We start from the raw sequence: 23,149 nt of genomic DNA on the forward strand, positions 1-23,149 counted from the left end.
ATGGTGGATTAGTTTGTATTAACTGCTTTGGCTGATCTCCGCCCGCACAGGTCATGAGCACGGTGTCTGGCTTCTCCCCACTCATCACCGCAGGCATCTTCTCAGCCACGCTCTCGTCAGCCTTGGCCTCGCTGGTCAGTGCCCCCAAAGTGTTCCAGGTAAGTGCTGATGGAGTGAGTTGAGTTGTTGAGTTGAGTTGAGTTGTGTTGTTCCTTCAGCTAAGGAATTAAATATTCATTGATCATGCATTAAGTAGGATAGATGATGTACATTTCATTTTTTATAAATGCCATATATATATATATATATATATATATATATATATATATATATATTAACAGTATAAAAAAGGAATTCAATGTGTCTGCTTGTTCTTTGTCACTAGGCTCTATGCAAAGACAATATCTACCCAGGAATCGGCTGGTTCGGCAAGGGCTTTGGCAAGAACAACGAGCCCCTGAGAGGCTACATTCTCACCTTCTTCATCGCCCTGGGCTTCATTCTCATTGGTATGTACCAAAAATAACCCCTTTACTTTGATGTTTGATGTGGAAGTGCACGTCTAGTGCCATCACCTTTTGAAAGTGAACAAAAAAATTTGGTCGAGGAAGTGAAGTGAATGTAGTAAGTAAATTGTTTATTGCTTGTTGGACATAAAAGGTTGCTAACACTCTAGTAGTCAGGGATCGGGGCTTCCAGATGGAGCACCTGATGGAGTTGACACCATTGAACCCACAAGAAAGGCATTTAGGCCGAAGTTACTCCAGGGGAACTGTCTGTGTTATTAGATCACTGTAAGGCACTCTGGATGAGAGCACCTGCTAAATGACAAATATTCAGTTGATGTTCAGATGATGATAGATAATGTAATGGATGGTGTTAATGGTGTACCCTTTTTTGTCTCTTTAGCGCAGTTGAACGCAATCGCTCCCATCATCTCGAACTTCTTCCTGGCCTCGTATGCTCTGATCAACTTCTCTGTGTTCCATGCGTCCCTCGCCAACTCTCCAGGTAAGCAGCTCACCCCATTCCTCCCTCTCTAAGAATGGCCTCGAGCAACTTGGCCACTTATTATCCCTCTCTTCCAGTCGCAATACGAGTCCCTAAATCCTGTTCGACAGCCTCCAGCTCAGTCATGAATCATTCATAGTCCAGGATGTGCATCTGCAGGCGGGCTGAAGCATGTTTTATCTGATTAACCCTTGTCCAACCCTAGACAAATGTCACCCGATAGCTGAAATTAGAACTCACTCTTAACGTGGGAAAACATACTTTTAAACAGTGGTTCTCAGTGGCCATTGTTTGAGATGCCACTGGGACTGGAAGTGGCTGAGTTATTGCGAGAATAGTACAAAATAAGGCTCTTAACTTGAGATATTAGAAATAATTTGTGCCAAAGGACCATGAAGTGTCCTTTCATTTGACATGTGCAATGTGTTTGCCATTTTAATAATTTCTTGTCAGTAAATTTGAATTGACCTTTCTCAAAATATGTTTATTTGCCCGTCAATGCTTAACATCCCCATTTAAATTGACGGCTTATGTTGAAGTAGAACATGGTCTATTTACAATGCAAGTTAATTATTTTCTATTACACACTATAGCATTCATGGTGTGATATCATGTTTTTTTATGTCTGTGTAAAGTGGTGTGTTTTTTCCTTAAAACCAAAGCTGTTGAAGACGGCCAGGTATAAATATATATATATTTTTTCCTCCTAATTTGTTTATGTCCATCTGTCGCCATGACACCCATGTACATTCATGTACGTTCACACAGCTACAACTGAGTGACTTAAAGGGTACGTTTTTGATAGCGGCGTTTAACTTTGAACCGCTGACATTTTAGCCATGTTGCTCTTAACCAACTCTGGCCATCAAAGGGCTACACAGCCCCATCCGTGACCCATGAATGAGGTTCAACCTCAGTTAGCCGGTCAAAGCCTCTGTGTTTCCATGGCAATCTGCACTATACAATGGTTGCTGTTTGCCTGACCTAAACTCCTGAGAGGGTTAATTGGTGGGGTCAGTGTTGTCCTTTTCTGGCCCAGAGAACCTTTAGACACAAAAGATGAACAAAAATGTTGTGTAGGATCGTGTGACGTACCCTTCAGGTCATCTCTACACTGTGTTGTGTTATATTACAAAATAACAGTGTACAGTTAAAAAAAATTCTTAATTCTTAATCTACTCCACTAAAAAATCCATAGTTCTAGTAACACTCACACCCACACCCACTGAGACACTCATACACATTCACTCACAAATACTCTCTCACACTCATTCTCACTCACACACACACCAAAACACCAAAACATGTGCATACTCATACACACCCTCCCTCTCTTTCTCTTACACTCACACACACACACACACACACAGACACGGTCACACCCGATCTACACTTGCTATAATTCCCGGTCTAGTTGTTAATTTATTATCTTTTGTTCTCCTCAGTAACCCTACTCTAACTGGTAACTCTGGCTAACCCATTTTAATCCAACGTGACCCCATGCTCCTCCGAATCTCCTCCAGCCAGCAAAGCGAACCAAACAGGTTCTTTCTATTAAGGTCTTTTTGTAGTAATGACGACAATTCTGAAAACATACCGAGGAAACTGTAAATCCAGACTTGGTCAATTCTGAGAAGAATAAATTCTTGTGATGCGAGGAGACCAACATTGGTTGACTTTGGTGACTAGTAAATTGCTTTGTCCATCTCAGATGATGCAGAAAGTCATCCCTTTAGGACTTTAAGAATATAGCGCCCCCCCCCAAACGAACCAGATGACATACTTTAGAAAAAGTGTGATTACTGGATTATAAAAGCTACTACGGGATATTGAGTGAAAATGCTTTTTTGAAGATGCTTTTTTTTTTTTTTTTTTTTTTTTTTTTTAGAAGGCGATTGTTCTGAGTGCTTGGCCTGTTTATTGAAAGCAGACAAAGAACCAGAAAAAAACTCTGAGGTGTCATCCTAGTTCAGCTACTTCATATCTCTTCCCCTCCTTGGCTGCAGCTTCAGGGTGTGTTCTGCTGCTGAAAGTATTTACCCATGATTCCCTTGTTTGTGCCAGGCTGGCGTCCCAGCTTCAAGTACTACAACATGTGGGTGTCTCTGGCCGGGGCAGGCCTGTGCTGCGTGGTCATGTTCGTCATCAACTGGTGGGCTGCCCTGCTCACCAACGTCATCGTAATGTCCCTCTACATCTATGTCAGCTACAAGAAGCCTGGTAAGATGTTGCCACTCACTCACTCCAGTTCACTCACTCCAGTTTGTTCACTCGTTCACTCCAGTTCACTCACTCTAGTTCACTTACTCACTCCAGTTTGTTCACTCACTCCAGTTCACTCACTCACTCCAGTTCACTCACTTACTCCAGTTCACTCTGTTTCTCTCTTATCTGCATTCTACTCTTCATTTTTTCTTTCTTTATATTTTTTCTTCATTCTGTCTCTGTTTTTATTCCTCTCAATGAGTGCTGTCCATGGCAGTTCCTTTCTCCCTCTCTGCAAATAGAGGAGTGGGATCGAGGGAGAGCGTGTGCGAGTGAGCTCTTTGAAGTTCACTGCTGCAGTGAGGTCATATCCACTGTTGATATTGTTATTCTGTTTAGGAGTTCTTGCAGAACAGCACATCCTTTCTTTGACATCTGAAAACTGCACTGGGAGATAAATTCACACTTCAACTGCTTTGTTCACCAGCAAGGGCATTGGGGATACAGGCCTCACAACCACTAGCCTTGCTGATGGCAGTCCGGTTTCCTGACAAAGTTACCTATCTCACAATCCCTGTGTGGTGTTTTGAATGGCTGCCATTTGAATAGCATATTGTCACCTAAGCAAATTCGCCCAATGGAGTTTACATAATGGGCTGTATGCTGTGGTAGACTCTCCAGGCCCTTATTTTGAAATGGCAGTGAGTAGCGAGTGCTGGGCTCTCATTTTGAAGGCTTGGATATCCATATCTAGCCTTCAACCTTTTGGTTACTATGGTGATTTTCACAAGCCCCAGATATGTCTGAGCAGGTGTGTGTGTAGCTCTCAGGCTTATAGCAGCTCTTTAGAAAATGAGGGCCTGTTCTTGTTCGTCTGTGTTTGTGTCTGTGTTTGTGTCTGTGTCTGTGTCTGTGTGTGTGTGTGTCGTCTTTGCATGCAGAAGAGCAGCCGGGGCCCTGCTGGCCTTTCAGGTCAGAACCCAGCTGAGGCCACAGATGCTGAGAACTCCCATGCGGTCAATCTGCTGGCCTTTTAAAAGCGAGGCTGCATGTGTGTGTAGGAAGGACAGAGAGTCTGTGTGGTCCCAGAGGGTTTCCAGGCTGTTCAAACACATGCAAGCATTCTCATTTGTGCATGTGAACACACACACACACCACACACACACGGATGGACAAACACCCTCATGTCCTGGCTTTGCAGTGCCGCTGAGATGGCACGTGATTGGTTCAGGCACCCAGCTCACCGCCTATGGCTTGAAAGTGTGGGGTCCTGATGGGGTCCTAATCCGCTGTGCTCTCTCCCGTAGATGTCAACTGGGGATCCTCCACCCAGGCGCTGACCTACCACCAGGCCCTGACCCACAGCCTGCAGCTCTGTGGAGTGGCCGACCACGTCAAGACCTACAGGTGCACCAACAAACTACGACCCACTCCACTTAGACACTCTTGGTTTTTCTCTCTCTCTCTCTCTCTCTCTCTCTCTCTCTCTCTCTCTCTCTCTCTCTCTCTCTCTCTCTCTCTCTCTCTCTCTCTCTCTCTCTCTCTCTCTCTCTCTCTCTCTCTCTCTCTCTCTGCCAGCAACATTAAAAAACACTCACTACCGAGTTTTACAGTTTCTTACACCCAACACTGCAGGCTGGTTAACTTTGCCCTGTTGCAACATATTATAACAGTATGGTTTCTGGTATCCATGGCTGTAGATGGAACCTTATTAGCAATTCATGACAACTAATGAAGCTATTTAGCAACACTGTGAATACCTAGTTTTTGTCAGTGCCAGGGGTAGCTCTTGCAGAGCTGAACCTGTGATCTATGGGGATGTCTGTGCCACGAGCCGTGCCTCGAGCCATGCCTCTCTCTCAGTGCCTGAGCCAGTTCTGTCAGGAGATGCTCCAGAGATGCTCCCTTCAGACCCTCCACCTCAATTAAAAACTCGGCAGACACGCTGCTTCCACAAACCCATTAAGGTTGTTTGCAAATCTCACTACAGCTCAGCTGGGAGATATTGGGAATATATCAGCTTGAGATGCAGAGTATATTCAAATATGAGTCAGTCTCTCAAGTGTAAAATTGTTCCTCCACGTTTCTCTTGTTTGTCTAAAGACAAAATATTCTTTGATAACTGTAGCTATTCAGTGTCGATTGGTATAGTGATGGGGAATTTGTGGACTAATTTGAGGCTTATAAATGGCCGCTGTGACCTTCACAATGGCTTTTGTCCCTAGTGAGGTTATTTATATTAGCCATTCGATTTTTTGAATGCTGTGTGCATGTGCTTGTTCTCGTGGCGGCATTTTGATCAGCATGAGAATGAGTTGAGTCAGATTTCCTGTAACGAATGCTGCTGCAGGGTGATTGGCAGAGGCAGGTAAGGTTGCCGCGGCGAACATCAGAGGATGGAGGGATGGGTAGGGAGGGAGGGTTGGAGAAGGTGGTGGAGTGAAGGTGCGCTGCAAAGAGAGTCTTTATAGCTTGACTGCTCCCAAAGTGCATTGCATAACAAAACACCTGAGACAGCTCTGTGCATATCAGCCACAGCAAAGGCCCCTCTGCCCTCTCTTTCTCTCTTTCTCTCTTTCTCTCTCTCTCTCTCTGACTGACTGACTTTTTCTTCCTGTCTTTCTTTTTCTCTCTCTCACTCCCCCTCTCGCTCCCTTCTTCAGATTGCCCTTTAAAATGTAGATCCAGAGTGTTTTTTTATTATCCAGAACAATAAAGACACCGTAAACAACAGATGCAAAAAAAATGTTGAAACGGGTGTAATTATCTGTGCTGGAAGCTGGGAAATTGAATGGTGTGTGTGTGATTGGTGTCTAAGAGATTATGCATGAGCTGTAATTAGGCCCATCATGTGCCCTGCCCAAGACATGATGGAATTGCCTGGATCTAGCAATGTTTCTTTTTTTTCTGCACAAAGCAGCCCGCAGAGAAACTAAAGTAATCTCATTAAGGTTCCCATTTTTCCATAACGCCACAAATATGTGTGAAATAGTTAATTGTCTCTCTAGTCCGAATAGAGTGGAAGAAAACCGAGAAAAGTTTGACCATGCCGTGCCCCCGGTGCAGTGTTGCCACGGCAACAAACCCCCGTTCCGGGATTAGGGGTGGGTCTGACGGCGTCTTCGGGAATCACACTACTGTCCTTTCGTTCAGCCGTAATCCTCCCTGGCCGCTTAGCATAGTTGCTTTGATGTGGGCCGCTCTGCACCTTCACGCTTGAAGTCCCTTGGGGAACAGAAGACGAGTGCTGAAGGTCAGGGGGAGAGACTGCAGGCTGCATGGACCATCTACTGTATCTGCTCCTGTTGGACACATTCCTTTAGTTATTGGCAGGTGTCCTGTGTGTTTGTTACGATAGATGGTTTGTCTGGAATAGGCATAAAGTTTAAGGTCTACCTCGCCTTTGCAGCACCTGGAAGAAAGTAGAATTGTTGTATAACTACACAATAAATGTCTTAACACTTGCCTTTCTTTCTTTCTTTCTTTCTTTCTTTCTTTCTCCTCCCCTCCTCTCTTAGACCTCAGTGCCTGGTGATGACTGGTGCCCCTAACGCTCGGCCAGCTCTGCTCAACCTGGTGCATGCCTTCACCAAGAACGTGGGCCTGATGGTCTGCGGACATGTCCGTATTGTAAGTACCCTTCCGATTACTCTGCACTGCTAACCACACGCATTTTCACCAACATCTAACCACAAATTCGGGATTAGCGTCTGGTAAGTGGAAAGCTTTTTCAGGTCAGAACCCACTACATTGAGTTCCAGAGTTCTCAAACCACATTTCATTTGCCATGCTACCAGCACTTGCCAACACTCGCCCGCACTTGATGGCATCAATAAAAATCTATTAACACATGTTTGACTTGACCAATCGGGAGTTGTCATTACCCCTCTCTCTCGTTTACCGTTAAAAACCCATTTTGGTTGAGTGGCACTCCCACATGCCCGGGAAGTGTGCTTTCGCATCGAACAATTGTTCCTCTATTAGTGGCGAATATAAAATAAATAACTCTGAGCGAGCCCTTTACCTGGAACCGTAAAATTTCCAGTCCATTATGAGGACGTAGGGGATCGAGGGATGATGTAATTGCTCCTGCTCGCGCTTGTGCCACATTGTAAATGAAAGACAGCGTTTTATGAACTGCCCTCCCCTCCTCTCCCCTTCCAGCCTCCAAGCAGTAGCCAAAGCCCAGGAAGGCCCGTGGTAATCAAACCCACACGGGCTCGGCCCAGGCAGTTCCGCAAGGCTCCCAGTAGACCCGGTCCACTGGACCCACTGGAGCAAGGCCCTCTCTCCGTGTTGGCCACAGGCATGCATATTCCATTACTGAGCAAGGGAGAGAGAAAGGGAGAGAAGGAAAGTGTGAGGGCATGTTGGTTAGAAGGGAGGAAGATTGGGAAATAGAAGGACTGACTGAAGGAGGAGAAGATTAGTTTTCCTGGCGGGCTGGAGAGCTCTTTTTTCCCTTTTGCCTCTGGTTTTCCTATAGCTTTGTGTGTGTGTGTGTGTGTGTGTGCCACCATGTTGCGTGGCAGCACTGACTGGTGCACAGATCTGTTGCTATCAGTGGGGCTTTGTTTGCACACGTCTTCCTAGCGGAGAGATGGTATTAGTCATTGTCTGTCTCCAATGTTTGTTTATCATTTTTCTTTTCAAATCCCACAGAGCAACCGCAAGCCCAACTTCAAAGAGCTAAACAATGACCTGGTGCGCTACCAGCGCTGGCTCCTCAACAACAACTCCAAAGCTTTCTACACACCTGTACTGGCTGAGGACCTGAGACAAGGCACACAGTATCTGCTGCAGGTGTGTGTCTGTCTGTGTCTGTGTGTGTGTGTGTGTGCTGTAGTGTTCTTGTTCCTGAGATTTTTGGTTTGTGCCTTGGGCTATTAAAGGAGCTTTTGTGCTTTTGCTGAATAGTAGGCTGGAAAGGATTTTAATATAGGAACAGAAATGTCCAGTTCTTGGATAAAACTTTTGTGTGTGTCTCTCTCAGGCGGTTGGACTGGGTCGGCTCAAGCCCAACACCCTGGTGATTGGCTTCAAGAACGACTGGAGGGAGGGAGACCTGAAGGATGTGGAAACCTACGTCAACCTCATCCAGTAAGACACACACACACACACACACACACACTCACACCCTCAGATACATTGAAATACACACATGCTTAATTACAAATATATATGCATACACACACAACCACCCAGGCAAAGGAAACACACACACACACTCATTAACTAAACGGTAATCAATCAAGCAGACCACCTTTAGCACATCACGGCTGACACTCGCGATGTTGTCGCACAATCGGCACGGCGCTGGCCTTTAAGCAATTTTCTGTGAAGGGCAAGCAGTCATTAAAGCAACGCCCATCGCCTTCATCTTCTGAAAGCCTCTCCGCTGACTCACAATGTGACGTCATGTGCGGCTTTCGACAGCAAGCTGTTCCTGGCACAAACGTGCGTGGAGACTCGCATTAGGGGTGTTCTAATCAGGATACGTTTGAGGGCTCGTGTCTCGTGTTTTTACATAAGTGCCCAGAGACCAAAGGAATGTCTATCTTTTGTTATGTTAATTAACTTGCGTTTAGGTTTTGTTATGTTAGTGGTGTGTCAACAACATTTGGCTCTGAAGACTTTCAGATGTAAACGGTCACGGGTCTTTGTATTCTATAAGAGATTACTATGGTCCGCGCGCTCTTGAAGGGTATGGTTCTAATGTGGTCGCATGCCAAAGAAGTTTTTAAGCTAATGTGACCCTTTAGATGTGGACTCCATTATGCTGTTGTACTCCGCTAGAGAGGTCTAGAGATCAGGGCCTTAGTTCCCGTTACTGAAGGCAGGATGTCGACACCTTTGGTCTAAAAGCCATGGATTTAATGGGTATACCGGGTCGACTGTTGCGTCTTGGCATCAGTGCGGGAGTCCTTAGATGTCTCGTGACAACGTAGTAATGATGTTTAAAATAAGTCATAGTTTGTTATTTAGAACATTCCTTTTTCATGTGTTGGGTACCACACAGTTTAGTCTGAGCGATGCTGAATAGCAACATGTTATTTCCCCAAATAAAAGCCTTATGATTGACTCATGTACAAGAGTATAGAAGTCTTGACATGACTCCTGTACAAGATACATTGTTTTTTTTATATTTCTGTTTTCTGATATCAGTAGCCAAGCAGTTGATGATATTGTGCATCTACAAAAGCTGATTATTAAATAGCAGAGGATCAATACTCGGAGACTGTCACAATACAGAATTTGGCAAAATGCTCCAGTAGTAGTTGTAGTACGCGCTATTGATTTGTGTGCTGCATCCTTCCCTCCTGGGGTCACTGGATATCACACTGTAAATGCTAAACCACAGCACTGGGAAGGCTAAAAATAAATGGAGAAAAAGACCTTATGACCTCACATATTAGACCCATTGGCTTCACTATTTCCTCTTTTGAGTTTTGCTGTGGATGAACCCTAGTTGGGTGAATCGCCACCAGACTTAAGGATATATTTGGACCTGACTGACGCTATGCTTGCTAGCCTTAGTCTGATGATCTACTAGTAGCAACTTTTTGTTGTTATTTTTTGGTCATAGTGTCATAGTAAGTGGTGTTATAGTGTCAGATTTATTGTTTTATAAAAGGCTTAACATTTGGCCACAAAACTTTTTTCCCACAGGCCTCCATTTCTCATGACCTTTTGGCCAAAAGGCCGCTTGTCAAACAATAATGCTCTCCTTGTCTGAAGTGGCTAGCTTTGTTGTTGACAAGCCACATGTGAAGGGTAGGGTGGTCTGTGGAAGCATCTGTTTGTTTGGCTGTTTACAGTTTACCGGAACATTCCGTCTGCATATTTGATGTGGGGTGGGGAACCGTCCAGCGTTAATGCAGCGTGATGTGCGCAGACGGCGAAGCTTCCGCTCGTGGCATGATCCTAGTGCAGGAAAGTGACTGTTGCTCTGTTTGTGTGTTCCCAGCGATGCCTTTGACTTGCAGTACGGCGCAGTCATCCTGAGGCTGAAAGAAGGCCTGGACATCTCCCATATTCAAGGACAAGGTACTCCCTCTCTGTCCAGTCTTGGACGATATTTAGGTTGTGGGTAGGACATATAGTACCATGTTTTCTTCCACTTTTTTTATCATATTCAGCCGTTTTGAATATTTGCCCTTGTGTCAGTATACCTTTCTATGTAAGCTTTATCAGGAAGCAGTCAGGCAGCTAGGTCAGGGTAGCCAAATCTGACATGAATCAAATATTTTTTATAACACTCTTGTGTAAATCACTCCAGAACACCTTGCCTTAAGCATTTATATAATCTAGTTCTGTTTACTCTCCTGAACCTTATTATTAACTCCTTAAAGGGATTCTATTTACCTTGTAAATAGAGCTTGGTACTGTTTTGGAAAAGTGTTTATGCTTGTTTTTGGGCAATCATTGGCGTTAAGTATTTAAGAGGTGGTCAACTCATCCCCTGAGAGGGTTTCTGCAGCTGAGACGGAGAGTGCAACTCTACTTCGTCTTTGGGTGAATTCCTCTCAATGGAACAATCGGGCCAAAGTGGCTAAATAGGATATTTATGTGAACAGAGTCTACCTTTCTTGGGGCTAAATTCTGCCTCCGTTCCTCCCAGGAATAGCACAGGTTTAGTTTTGGAGCCAGCTGAGCTTTTTTGTGTTTAGGTGAGACCAATTGTTGTGTTTCTGCAATGTTCTCAAAGTGGAGAATAGAACCTTGTTTTATTTTTGCCAAAGCAGATTCTACCAAGAAATGTGAACTGTGGTTGAGTTGTTTGTGTTACTTATGGTAAATAGGAGAGGTACTAAAGTTGCATTCCCCCTTTTCTTCCTTTGCTCATAGACGATACTTCAGTGATGAAGGATATGGTAGTATCCATCGACATGAGCAAAGACTCGGACGGCGACTCCTCCAAGCTCTCCTCCAAAGCCACCAGTGTTCAAAACAGCCCCGCCGTCCAGAAAGGTTTGTCACTCTCGTACCTCTTTTTATTGCCTTTAAATTCCCCACTCTTTAGGAGGGGGAGACGGTCACAAGATGTTGTGGGTGTCACAGGCACCCAGGCTATGCATGAACATGTTAGACATCAACTGAGTGTGCATTTGTAGAAGTCTTCGTGCTTGCATACTGTGCTGATATGTTTTCAGTAGGTGAACTGACCAAAGTGTAAATGAAGTGTAAAGCTAAGACCCTTTAAGCTTGGCCGGATTGCGAAAGACGGACGTTACCCAGTATGTGAAAGCGGATGATGGGGGGGGGGGGGCTGGGGATGGGGTCAGAAAGGCGTCTCTGAAAGCCACACTGTTATCCAAAGGCCACATCTGAGGTGACCCTCCTAAAGCGCGTAGAGGAAGTCACTGCTGACCGTGTGATCGCTAGAGCTCCCTCAGGACCAGCTCTCCTCGTCACAAACCTCCTCCCCTATACACACACACACACTTATGTATACACACATAAACAAACAAACATACACACGCACACACATTCACATACACGCGTACACGTGGCCTTATTAGAGTCAGCGCATCTGTGTGTGTTTACATGTTTGTGTGTCGGGTCATAGAGTAGCCTCCCTCATTCAGGAAAAAAGAGCAAACAAACAGAGCGCTGGTTCCCACACTCTTGGACACCCAGGCCTAGGGGCAGCTTCACAGAGCTGCCCCGAACTGCACGTCTGCGGCCCATCCTCGCCTCCCGACGAACGACTTCCTCCCCGACACAACGAGCACCACCGTCCCAGCCCGATGTAGGGGTCGACTCAAACATTCTTTCTTGGGATGAATAAGCAGGGCCTTTCTCATGAGTTCAGCTAAGGAGGCTAACTAAATCCATATGACTGTCAATAGATGGTTGTCACTGGGTTTTAGCCTCAGGTTTAATTTGGCAAGTCCCTGTGCTGTTTTTGTGGGATTTTATTTTATTTTTTTCCATTGGGACTGCAGGCGTCCATTGCCAAATGAAAGGAACAACAAATTTCGAAGATTAATGTCATATGGCTAATCTGCTTAAGCATAATCGGCCGTTAATACGGGAATCTGTCGTTTTCGGAAATGGGTGGTTAAAGTAGAGTTGAGTGTTTCTCTCATTTTTCAAACCGTCTGCCCCCCACCCCCCGTGTTCCGTTAAAAACGGAAGCGTTGGAGAGTTAAGACTGGGGGTCTTAATGGTGTTGTACAGTAGGTCAATCCTCTGGTCACTACATACCATTGTGTCCTTCTAGAAAGCCAATGATTGAGAAACTTTAACTTAGACCACTCACTTCCTCGTGGACTTAACTGGGATTGGGAAACTCAGTGTGTGTGTGTGTGTGTACCAGTGAGGGCCATTGTTTGGAACTTCTAGCTGCCTTTGCAGTTCCACGACCCCCTAACGCTGGTGGATGGTATCAGCTGGCCTGGCTCACCTGCTGGTAGTGTGTGGAGGGCTCGTCCCAGAGTGGAGTGGAGTCCTCCCCAGAGTGACCATCCCTGGGGAGGACTCCACTTCATCTCTCCTTTGCTTTTCTTTCGCTCTGTTTGACTCCACTAGTGGTGGAGAGGTTGAGGGCAAAGTTTCTTTTCGTTTTTCGGACCTCTGCTCAAATTGCATTCCCAGAACAGACGCTTCATTGTACCTCACTGTTGTTGACGCATGTGTTTTCCATCACTGCGGCAGAGAATGTTAACCCCCTCCTTTTTTTTTTCTTCTTTTTCTTTTTTTGTCTCTATTTCAACCTTCTTCCAGATGATGATGATGACGGCAAAGCCCCTACCCAGCCCCTGTTGAAAAAAGGCAGGCAGTCCACCTTGTGGTTCATCTCACCTTTCAGTTTTTATTCTCTCTCTCTCTCTCTCTCTCTCTCTCTCTCTCTCTCTCTCTCTCTCTCTCTCTCTCTCTCTCTCTCTCTCTCTCTCTCTCTCTCTGTATCTTCTCCTTTCTCTGCATCAATCTCTCCATTTATGACTCTTCTATCTATCTATCTATCTATCTATCTATCTGTCTGTCCATCTTCCTCACTTTCTTGTTCTATCTCCATCTGGCTTTTTATCGATTCCACTTTCCCCCGTCACCCCTCTGTACCACTGTAGTTCTATGTAGTCTGCTCTGGTTGACCTTATAACTGTGTAATCTTTTCCTCTATGGAATAACTGCTCTCTTTCTCTCTCTAGTGTATCTAGTCCTCTTTACACTGGCCGTCTTCTTCAGTTTCCTGCCGCTGCTGTTAGTGTGTTTGCTCTCGCACACACACACTGTATAAGTGTGTGTGTGTGTGTGTGTGTGTGTGTATGTTTGCTTGGCCTTACTGTGGGAATCTACTCCCTTTCTGGTGTGTGAATAGCGTGTGTGTGTTTGTGTTTAGTGTGTGTGTTTTCAGTTTGGGCCTTCTCTTAATCCTCTCTTCCTCCTGCACTCCTATGAGAGAAGACCACTTCCCTTTTCTTTTTTCTCTGGGTCTCTGCTTTCCTGTCGTAGCCTCATGCCCTCTGAGGACTAGGCTGCTTGTCACTGCTGTCGTCAGTCTCTCTCTTTTTCTCTCATCCTCTCTCGCTCCCTCTCTTCTCTCCCTCCCTTCCTCTCTCTCTCTGCCTCTCTTCTAATGCACACCCTGTTGTGCAAAGCAGTACTCTGTCTGCGCTTTCAATTCCACTCGATTTGAATAATGTAACTGCTGAACAAGCAAACTGTCAAGCAAGAAATAGACATCCCTTATTGTCTTGTTACCGTCAAACAGCTTGGCTCTCTCTGCTCTCTTTCTTGTTCCCCTTGTCCGATTGTTTTTCTTTTATTGTTTTCTCTCTCTCTCTCTCTCTCTCTCTCTCTCTCTCTCTCTCTCTCTCTCTCTTCTCTCTCTCTCTCATTCTCTAGATGCATTAGATGCATCCCTTAGGCTGTGTAATAGCTAACAAATAATATTTTCTTTCTCAATTTTTGTACCTTATTTCTACTGTTGCATTGTCTGGGTTGTTAACGTCGATGTGTGCTTGTGCCCGTGTCCAGACAAGAAGAGCCCGACCATGCCTCTGAACATGGCTGATCAGAAACTGCTGGAGGCAAGTCAGCAGTTCCAGAAGAAGCAGGGCAAAGGCACCGTGGATGTGTGGTGGCTGTTCGACGATGGTGGTGAGTCTCTCTCGCTCACACACACACACAGAAACAGAAAGAGAGAGGGAAACAAACAGACAGACACACACAATCTCTCTCTCTCTCTCCTCTCCTCTCTCTCTAATGTTTGTAAGTGTGAGCACATCCCCTACTGACCACACAGTTGAGATCTTGATACTCACAATTGAGGAAGTAATGAACAACTTCAGTGTTGACATTCAGATAAGTGTACCAAAAGAGGAACTTCTATAAAGGTCTGTGGTCACACACCCACTTTCTCTCTCTCTCTCTCTCTCTCTCTCTCTCTCTCTTTCTTTCTTTTCTCTCTCTCTCTCTTTCTTTCTTTCTTTCTTTTCCTCAGGTCTCACCCTGCTCATCCCATACCTGCTGACCAATAAGAAGAAGTGGAAGGACTGCAAAATTCGTGTCTTCATCGGCGGCAAGATTAATCGCATCGACCACGACCGCAGAGCGTGAGTGTCCTTGCTTCACTCAGAATTCACATGCAGACCACATTTATCGGCACGACCAATACACACACGTCACACACACATGCACGCACATCCGCCTCATCCAAGCATTTAGAGAAGCACATGAGACAGACGGTGCACGATAACACAACAACACTTTAGGCAAGACTGGCATCAGTCCTCCTCTATGCTCATACCAACCAGAGAATACCCTATAGTGTGGGTAGTACCCAGGGTGCCCTGAAGAGCTACGTTTCTCTCTAAGATGTTGGCATGGCAACTTGCAGACATTTGGAAGGCCTTGGTGAACATGGCAAGCTTGTGTTCGCCTTTTGTTCCAGTGTTTTAGGAAGTCTGTGGTACTTAACACAGTCAGCTTAAGTCTGGCCCTCCTCTTTAGTTTTGTACACCAGGCTCTCCCACCCCCCAACCCCACCCCACACTCTTTGGTGCCTCAGAGGAAAGGAAGAGAGGAAAGAGGAAATGAATCTCACTATCTCTCTTTTTACGTCTTACATTTGCTGCCTCACTCTGCTTCTCTCTTCCTGCTTTTACTCTCTTGTTATCTCCTTTTTGCCTAAGAAGGGTAGACTTTGTTCTCGCTCTCTCTCTCAAGGTCCAATTCAAATAGGGCTTTGCTGACTGAGCTCTCAAACCATTTCATACATGGTAAAAAAAAAAAAGAATCAGAACCAAAACAAAATGCAAATGCAACGACAAGAAAGATTAGATTGTCTCTCTCTCTCTCTCTCTCTCTCTCTCTCTCTCTCACTCATCCTCCATCAGGAGTGCTTAGTCAGGGCTGTGGCCTGAGCGGGATTTAATCTGCTGCTTCTGCGCGTGCGCTCTGTATTAATACGCCACATCTTGTCCTTTTATATATTTATTTCCCCAACACAGACGCTTGATCCGTCACCTCAATCTGCTCATTGGTGTCAGAAGAACCCCACACATACACACACACACACACACACACACACTCACTCCACCCACTCCACCCACTCCACCCCCACCCTCTGCCCCGCCACACACACACACACGTGTGAAGCTCTGCACCACGTGGCCACTATTGTCCGACACAAATGTCTGCCTTTGTCCTCAGCAGCTGCCAGCCCGTCCGCCTGCCTCGCTTGTTCGCTCACTGGCTTTTGTGGCTAAATTTAGCCCCCAGCACCAAGGCTCAGCACAGGCTCATATCACCCCACTGCTGCTTTTCAGGGGAGCGAAAAATACACTCCTGCTGTTTCTCCGAGCTGAGCTGAGCTCCCCTCTATGCTACTATGCAGAGAATCTGGCCCTGCAATTAACAGACATTTGCCAAATCGGCTTGCATAAAAGCATCATCCAAATAAAGATAAAGATACTATGGAGCTCCTTGACTTTGAACCGCTGATATCACAACAGTTCTTAAAATTAAAATGGCATTCCACTGCAGTGGATTCGTCGTAACCCTGTTCTCAAGGGAGTTTGAGTACAGAGGTCGTGCCCTTGGTGTTGTGATAATTGCAGCACCTCATGTTTTTTTAAGGGTGTTAAATGTTCTGAACCACTGACCTCAGAACAGGTTTCAGATGTAGCACCACTGCACTGTAATCTCCCCAACAGCACCTGTTTTGGTTGGTGAATAGCCCGTTGAATCACTTGACCTCAGGACAGTTTTCAAATATAATCCTGTCGTACTACGCTGCCTCCAACAGCATCTGTGTTTATGTCATGAGTGTCCTGAATCCCTGATCTGAGGACCGTATTTAGACCGTATCCTCTGCTTTTGTGCCACCTGCAGTCGCCTGAGTCACTGACCTCAGGACAGTTTTCTATCACCAGCCTTTCCTCAGAGATGCCTGCCTGTGTGTGAGTGATGAAGCGAGTGTTCTTTGTTCCACAAGGTCTTGCGTCACTCTTGAAGATTGACGTGATCTGTAACCTTAATTCACTCTGTGCCTTGCTCCTAGTTCAAGGAGCAATCTCTCTCTCTCTCTCTCTCTCTCTCTCTCTCTCTCTCTCTCTCTGTTTCTGTCTCTGTCTATCTCACACACACTCTCTCTCACTCTCTCCGACTCTATCACTCTCTTCGACCCTGGTGGGGATTTGGACCGAAATGCAAAGACTGACACTGGCTCCACCAACAGCTGTTGCTGAGGCTGTTTTTGTTCTTGCGTTGTCGTCCCTTTGAAGAAAAGTCCTAGGGGAAATTACCTTTATGCGTCTCTTTGTCTCCCACACAGTTGCTGTCTCTCTGGCACACACACACACGCGCACACACACACACACAGAGACTCATACACTCAACTTGTAGCTGAATTTATTTGTCATTTTTTTGATCCAAATCTCCTGTGCCTCATGAGATTCACCTGTTTCCTCAGAGCTGATGAAGGAAAGAGGGGAAAAAAAGAAAACAATAGCATGAAGGCAGGTTCTAGAGCCAGTTTTTTTACAGACAGCCACAGAACAGTTCTCTTTGTTCTCCCAGCAGAGGTGTTTTATGGCTGCCATTGGTTATATATTTATTTATTTATAACATTTTCTCTCTGCTCTTTTCTCTTCTGATTTCCTCCACTACAGGATGGCTACACTTCTCAGCAAGTTCAGGATAGACTTCTCCGACATCAACGTCCTCGGCGATATCAACACCAAGCCCAAGTCGGAGAAGTGAGTGAGAGAGAGCAGTCTGATGTCAGACTGGCCCGCACGAACCCCCTTCACACACACACACACACACACACACACACCACCGCTCGCCTTGCCTCCCTGAATGCTGCCACGAGGCGATAAAAGCTTTTCTGCATCTCCCCAGAGTGGCCTTTGATGTCGGCGAGTAACGCCACCACTAGTCCTAATGACGACTCGGCCCCTTAGAAGGTCTACGTGTTTGCTCCAGCACTTAGTCTCGTATTGACGATGATGATGATGTCGACGACGATGATTATGTTGATGATGTTAATGGACCTTAATGAACAGCAGACGTCTTTTTCACAGAGCAATAGTAATTGAACATGTTTTTTTGTTGCTTTGAGGTTTTCTAAATTGGCATTAGTCATGCATTGTCTAATAGGTTGTGGTGTTGCTTCACTGGCTCCTTGAATACTTGATGAGAGTCTGAGGTCTTGATTAGCGTGGTACAGCACTGGGCTCCCATGGTAAAACTGTACCCACAAGACCTGGGGCAATGTGTCAATCAGGAAACTATCAGTAAATATGTATCTCAACTAAACAGAATTTCAAAGCAGTGAATGGAAATATCACTAATTCATTTACATTTCTACTTTTCATGTAACAAAGCAAAATTTGGCATAGGTAGGCTATACATTTTATTAGTGTGTGTTTGTGTGTGCTCCCCGCAGTCTGCCTGTTGTATTTAGGAAGCATAGCTGTAGAGGTTTAATGTGTGTGTGTGTGTGTGTGTGTGTGTGTGTGTGTGCGTGCGTGCGTGTGCGCGTAGTGTGGCTGCCTTCGCCAATCTGGTTGAGCCGTATCGACTGAAGGAGGACGACATGGAGCAGGAGGCGGCCGAGAAACTCAAGGCCGAGGAGCCCTGGAGGATCACAGACAACGAGCTGGAGCTGTACAAGGCCAAGGTCAGTCTCTCTCACACCACCACCATTGCTCGCTCTGTCTGTCTGGCTGTCGGTGTATCTCTGCCTCTCTTTCTCCATCTCATCTTCTCCTACTCACTCCCTGAAGGACTCTCCCACACAGCCACAGACATAGACTCACATTCACTCTCTCTCTCACCACATCTTCTCTCCCCCATACCTCTCTTTCTATCTATCTCCCCCCTTTCACCTCTCTCTCCCTCCCTCTATGTATCTCCTTAACCCCTCTCTCATACACACCCTCTCTATCTATGTAAACATTTGAGAAGCTTGCATACTCAGCACTCCATATTAAACCAGCTGACCTATTCCAGAGAGAAGCTGTTTGTTTCTGTCTCTGTCTCTGCAATTAACAGGGGGGGGTGTTGTCCACTGTTTATCGTCCTGTAACCCAACACTCGTCATCTCGCTCTGACCCGTGCACCTCTACCCTCACCCCACCCTCCATTTTTTCACCCAACAGAGCAATCGGCAGATAAGGCTGAATGAACTGCTGAAGGAGCACTCAAGCACAGCAAACCTCATTGTCATGTGAGTACTTCTGAAACTTTAAGCGTGAATAATGTTGGCTGTCTGTGTCTGTCTCTGTCTGTCTGTCTCTGTGTCTTATTCTGTGTCTGTGTGTGTCTGTATGTGTATTTACCAAGTGTGTGTTGGTAGACTCTCTGCTCTCAATAAATACCATCAGCGTCTCTGACCTACTGGCTGTCAAGCGAACGGTGGGGCTACTCTTTCCGCTAATAGCACGTGAGCCTGTGTAAGCGAATTAGCTGCACGCGAGGGTGTAAAGTGATACAGTAGCACAGGCCTCTAGGGCCTCGGCATCCACCACAACTCGTCCACCGCCATCTTGGTTCCCGCAGCTGAAATGCAAGTTGCCCTTGCGCAGAGCGTCATTTCCCTGTGCTCAGGAAACATCTTGTGAAATCCACTTTGCCTCATGCGAGGATTTAACATCCGTGGTTAGTCTGCAGAGTAGAGGCCATTTGGGCATGCTGTTGAGGCTACATAGCCCTAGAGGCTGACGTGACAGACAGTTACAGATGGAACACGGAAAAAGGCAAAAGCTCTTGGGTGGCCGGGGAGGCGAATAGTGTGTATTGGATCTTGGCTCCAGCATGCCGGCCAGTGTGTGTGTGTCTGTGTGAGCTTCATTTAATTGCCTGTCACTGTAACGCTGGTACAGGCTGAGTCATGCAAGATGGCCCCCGTTGGAGTTGTCCGGGCTCTGTCTGGAATAAACCAATTAAAACAGACTGCGGAGCCTAACACATAGATGCTCTTTCCCAGCACCGCATTAGGATGTGTGGCTTTTTTTTTCTTCTTCCTCCTTTTTGTGCATTTTAAAACAGATGTCTTTCAAATGGACTCTGGTTGATTTAGTCTCTGTGCACAAAGCAAAATATTATGCCAGCGGTTGAGTGGTGCACTTTCGTGTGAATGGGTGCTTTTGAACCACGCAAAACAATGGAAACCTAGAAGTGCCTGAGCCGTGAGGTGCAGAATCGCCTAGCGTGAGCAGAGACCTCGTGGATTTGATGTTATATATTATAATAATATAATACGAAAGCCGAGTACAGCGGCTTTCGTGCATAAAAAAGAGGAATCTGCAGGATTGGAACCATCTCTCTTTTTTCTAAAAGTGATAAAGGGTGAGACATCCCCCTTGTCTTTTACCACACAATGCTCGACCAGAGCTCAGGACCCAGGAGCCTCCTTACATAACTTTGGCTAAATTCCGGGGCTCATGATGTAACCTTGGCAGTTCTACCGGTCGGTGTTGCAGGATGCCAGCTGTGGAAAAAAGAAACCCAGCCAGAAAGTCACTGATGTGAATGTTTGTGTTTGTTTGCTTGTTTGTTTGTTTGACATGTTTAAGTGAATTTATGCAGCATTACGAATTAGATCATTGTGATGTCACCTTTGGCCATTTTGCTGAAGCCATTTGACAGACTTCTTTATTCCATTGCTGTTTGAAGGGGGAAAATGTGCGTTGGGTGGGTGTTTTTAAAGTTGAAACGGGACATGGTGCCATTTCATTCTGAATTTATGAGAGAAATGTGCTTTACGTCATGTTTGTGTGAGGAATTGATCCTTGGACTTTGGTCTTTCTAAAGGTAATTTCCTGAGGCTTTGCCCTTGCGTGTACCCTAATCTTACCTTCTTCTGTCTGTGTGTGTGTCCCACAGGAGCATGCCCCTGGCTAGGAAAGGGGCCGTGTCCAGTGGTCTGTATATGGCCTGGCTGGAGACTCTGTCCAAGGACCTCCCTCCCATGCTGCTGGTGCGTGGCAACCACCAGAGCGTCCCTGACCTTCTACTCTTAAGAAAGAAACACACACACACACACACACACACACACACACACTACTTCAGGCACTTACACACACACCTCCACCCTACCAGCTGTCTTGACCCTTCACAGCTCCTCCCTCATCACTCACACACATGCTGCACGACACACACACACACACACACACACACATACACTCACAAGACACTCATGGGGATGAAGGCGAAAGCAGCCCGGTTGGGATGATGTAATGGTGGGAGCGACATTAATAATGGTGGTGGTAGGAGCTGTACCTCTGGGGCAGCTGGAGGGAGGAGGGGTGGGGGTGGAGGGAGGGTTGGGGTCCAACTGTCTGGCGTCACTGCAGTTGGCCATCTTGGTTCCCGCAGCTGAAATGCAAGTTGCCCTTGCGCAGAGCGTCATTTCCCTGTGCTCAGGAAACATCTTGTGAAATCCACTTTGCCTCATGCGCAGTTCTAACATCCGTGGTTAGTCTGCAGAGTAGGAGGCCATTTAGACCTTGTTGAGGCTACATAGCCCTAGAGGCTGACGTGACAGACAGTGGGCGACAGATAGAACACGGAAAAAAGGCAAAAGCTCTTGGGTATTAAGGGAGGCGGAATAGTGTGTATTGGATCTTGGCTCCAGCATGCCGGCCGAAGTGTGTGTGTGTCTGTGTGAGCTTCATTTAATTGCCTGTCACTGTAACCGCTGGTACAGGCTGAGTCATGCAAGTGGCCCCCCTGTTGGAGTTGTCCGGGCTCTGTCTGGAATAAACCAATTAAAACAGACTGCGGAGCACAACACCGCAGATGCTCTTTCCCAGCACCGCATTAGGATGTGTGGCTTTTTTCTTCTTCCTCCTTTTTGTGCATTTTAAAACAGATGTCTTTCAAATGGACTCTGGTTGATTTAGTCTCTGTGCACAAAGGAAATATTATGCCAGCGGTTGAGTGGTGCACTCGTGTGAATGGGTGCTTTTGAACCGCCACGCAAACAATGGAAACCTAGAAGTGCCTGAGCCGTGAGGTGCAGAATCGCCTAGCGTGAGCAGAGACCTCGTGGATTTGATGTTATATATTATAATAATATAATACGAAAGCCGAGTACAGCGGCTTTCGTGCATAAAAAAGAGGAATCTGCAGGATTGGAACCATCTCTCTTTTTTCTAAAGAAGTGATAAAGGGTGAGACATCCCCTTGTCTTTTACCACACAATGCTCGACCAGAGCTCAGGACCCAGGAGCCTCCTTACATAACTTTGGCTAAATTCGGGGCTCATGATGTAACCTTGGCAGTTCTACCGGTCGGTGTTGCAGGATGCCAGCTGTGGAAAAAAGAAACCCAGCCAGAAAGTCACTGATGTGAATGTTTGTGTTTGTTTGCTTGTTTGTTTGTTTGACATGTTTAAGTGAATTTATGCAGCATTGCAATTAGATCATTGTGATGTCACCTTTGGCCATTTTGCTGAAGCCATTTGACAGACTTCTTTATTCCATTGCTGTTTGAAGGGGGAAAATGTGCGTTGGGTGGGTGTTTTTAAAGTTGAAACGGGACATGGTGCCATTTCATTCTGAATTTATGAGAGAAATGTGCTTTACGTCATGTTTGTGTGAGGAATTGATCCTTGGACTTTGGTCTTTCTAAAGGTAATTTCCTGAGGCTTTGCCCTTGCGTGTACCCTAATCTTACCTTCTTCTGTCTGTGTGTGTGTCCCACAGGAGCATGCCCCTGGCTAGGAAAGGGGCCGTGTCCAGTGGTCTGTATATGGCCTGGCTGGAGACTCTGTCCAAGGACCTCCCTCCCATGCTGCTGGTGCGTGGCAACCACCAGAGCGTCCTGACCTTCTACTCTTAAGAAGAAAGCACACACACACACACACACACACACACACACACTACTTCAGGCACGCACACACACCTCCACCCTACCCGCTGTCTTGACCCTTCACAGCTCCTCCTCATCACTCACACACATGCACACGCACACACACACACACACACACACATACACTCACAAGACACTCATGGGGATGAAGACGAGCAGCCGGTGGGATGATGTAATGGTGGGAACGACATTAATAATGGTGGTGGTAGGAGAGCGTACCTCTGGGACGCTGGAGGGAGGGAGGGGTGGGGGTGGAGGGAGGGTTGGGGTCCAACTGTCTGGCGTCACTGCAGTTGGCCATCTTGGTTCCCGTGGAAACGCAGGGTACGTTCTGCACCCCTTGTTCCATCTTGGTCATGGAAGAGGTGAAGAGAACAATCTTCAAAGGTCAATTTATTTTTAATTTCATTGTTTTTTTTTTCTTCATTCTTATTTTTTCTTTATTTGTGTTCTCAAAGAAAGGCACCTGAATATGCAGAGGTCATGCTTGATATTGAATTGTTATTATTCAAATGATGATTTGTCATTATTATTTTTAATACTACAACGACAATTTCAATTACCGTCACTGTCACTGTTTCTAAGTTATTTTTCATTTTTTTGC

The 23,149-nt window shown here is 46.0% G+C and overlaps 1 protein-coding gene across 1 annotated transcript in view; it reads left to right on the plus strand.

The window, feature by feature from the left end:
- Nucleotides 1-22,769, plus strand: part of slc12a2 (solute carrier family 12 member 2) — a 55,983-nt gene extending 33,214 nt beyond the window's left edge. Inside the window, exons 11-27 of the mRNA XM_048258706.1 lie at nt 51-158; nt 386-509; nt 910-1,011; nt 3,076-3,231; nt 4,524-4,623; nt 6,735-6,846; nt 7,879-8,019; nt 8,210-8,316; nt 10,184-10,263; nt 11,065-11,187; nt 12,946-12,993; nt 14,200-14,322; nt 14,666-14,777; nt 17,337-17,423; nt 18,214-18,349; nt 18,831-18,898; nt 22,380-22,769. Of these exons, the coding sequence (XP_048114663.1) occupies nt 51-158; nt 386-509; nt 910-1,011; nt 3,076-3,231; nt 4,524-4,623; nt 6,735-6,846; nt 7,879-8,019; nt 8,210-8,316; nt 10,184-10,263; nt 11,065-11,187; nt 12,946-12,993; nt 14,200-14,322; nt 14,666-14,777; nt 17,337-17,423; nt 18,214-18,349; nt 18,831-18,898; nt 22,380-22,515 (1,863 nt within the window). The 3' untranslated portion in view covers nt 22,516-22,769. The remainder of the gene's footprint in view (nt 1-50; nt 159-385; nt 510-909; nt 1,012-3,075; nt 3,232-4,523; nt 4,624-6,734; nt 6,847-7,878; nt 8,020-8,209; nt 8,317-10,183; nt 10,264-11,064; nt 11,188-12,945; nt 12,994-14,199; nt 14,323-14,665; nt 14,778-17,336; nt 17,424-18,213; nt 18,350-18,830; nt 18,899-22,379) is intronic.
- Nucleotides 22,770-23,149: the final 380 nt, after the last annotated feature.

This window comes from Alosa alosa, chromosome 12 (genome assembly GCF_017589495.1).
Source record: "Alosa alosa isolate M-15738 ecotype Scorff River chromosome 12, AALO_Geno_1.1, whole genome shotgun sequence".
Taxonomy (NCBI): domain Eukaryota; kingdom Metazoa; phylum Chordata; class Actinopteri; order Clupeiformes; family Clupeidae; genus Alosa; species Alosa alosa.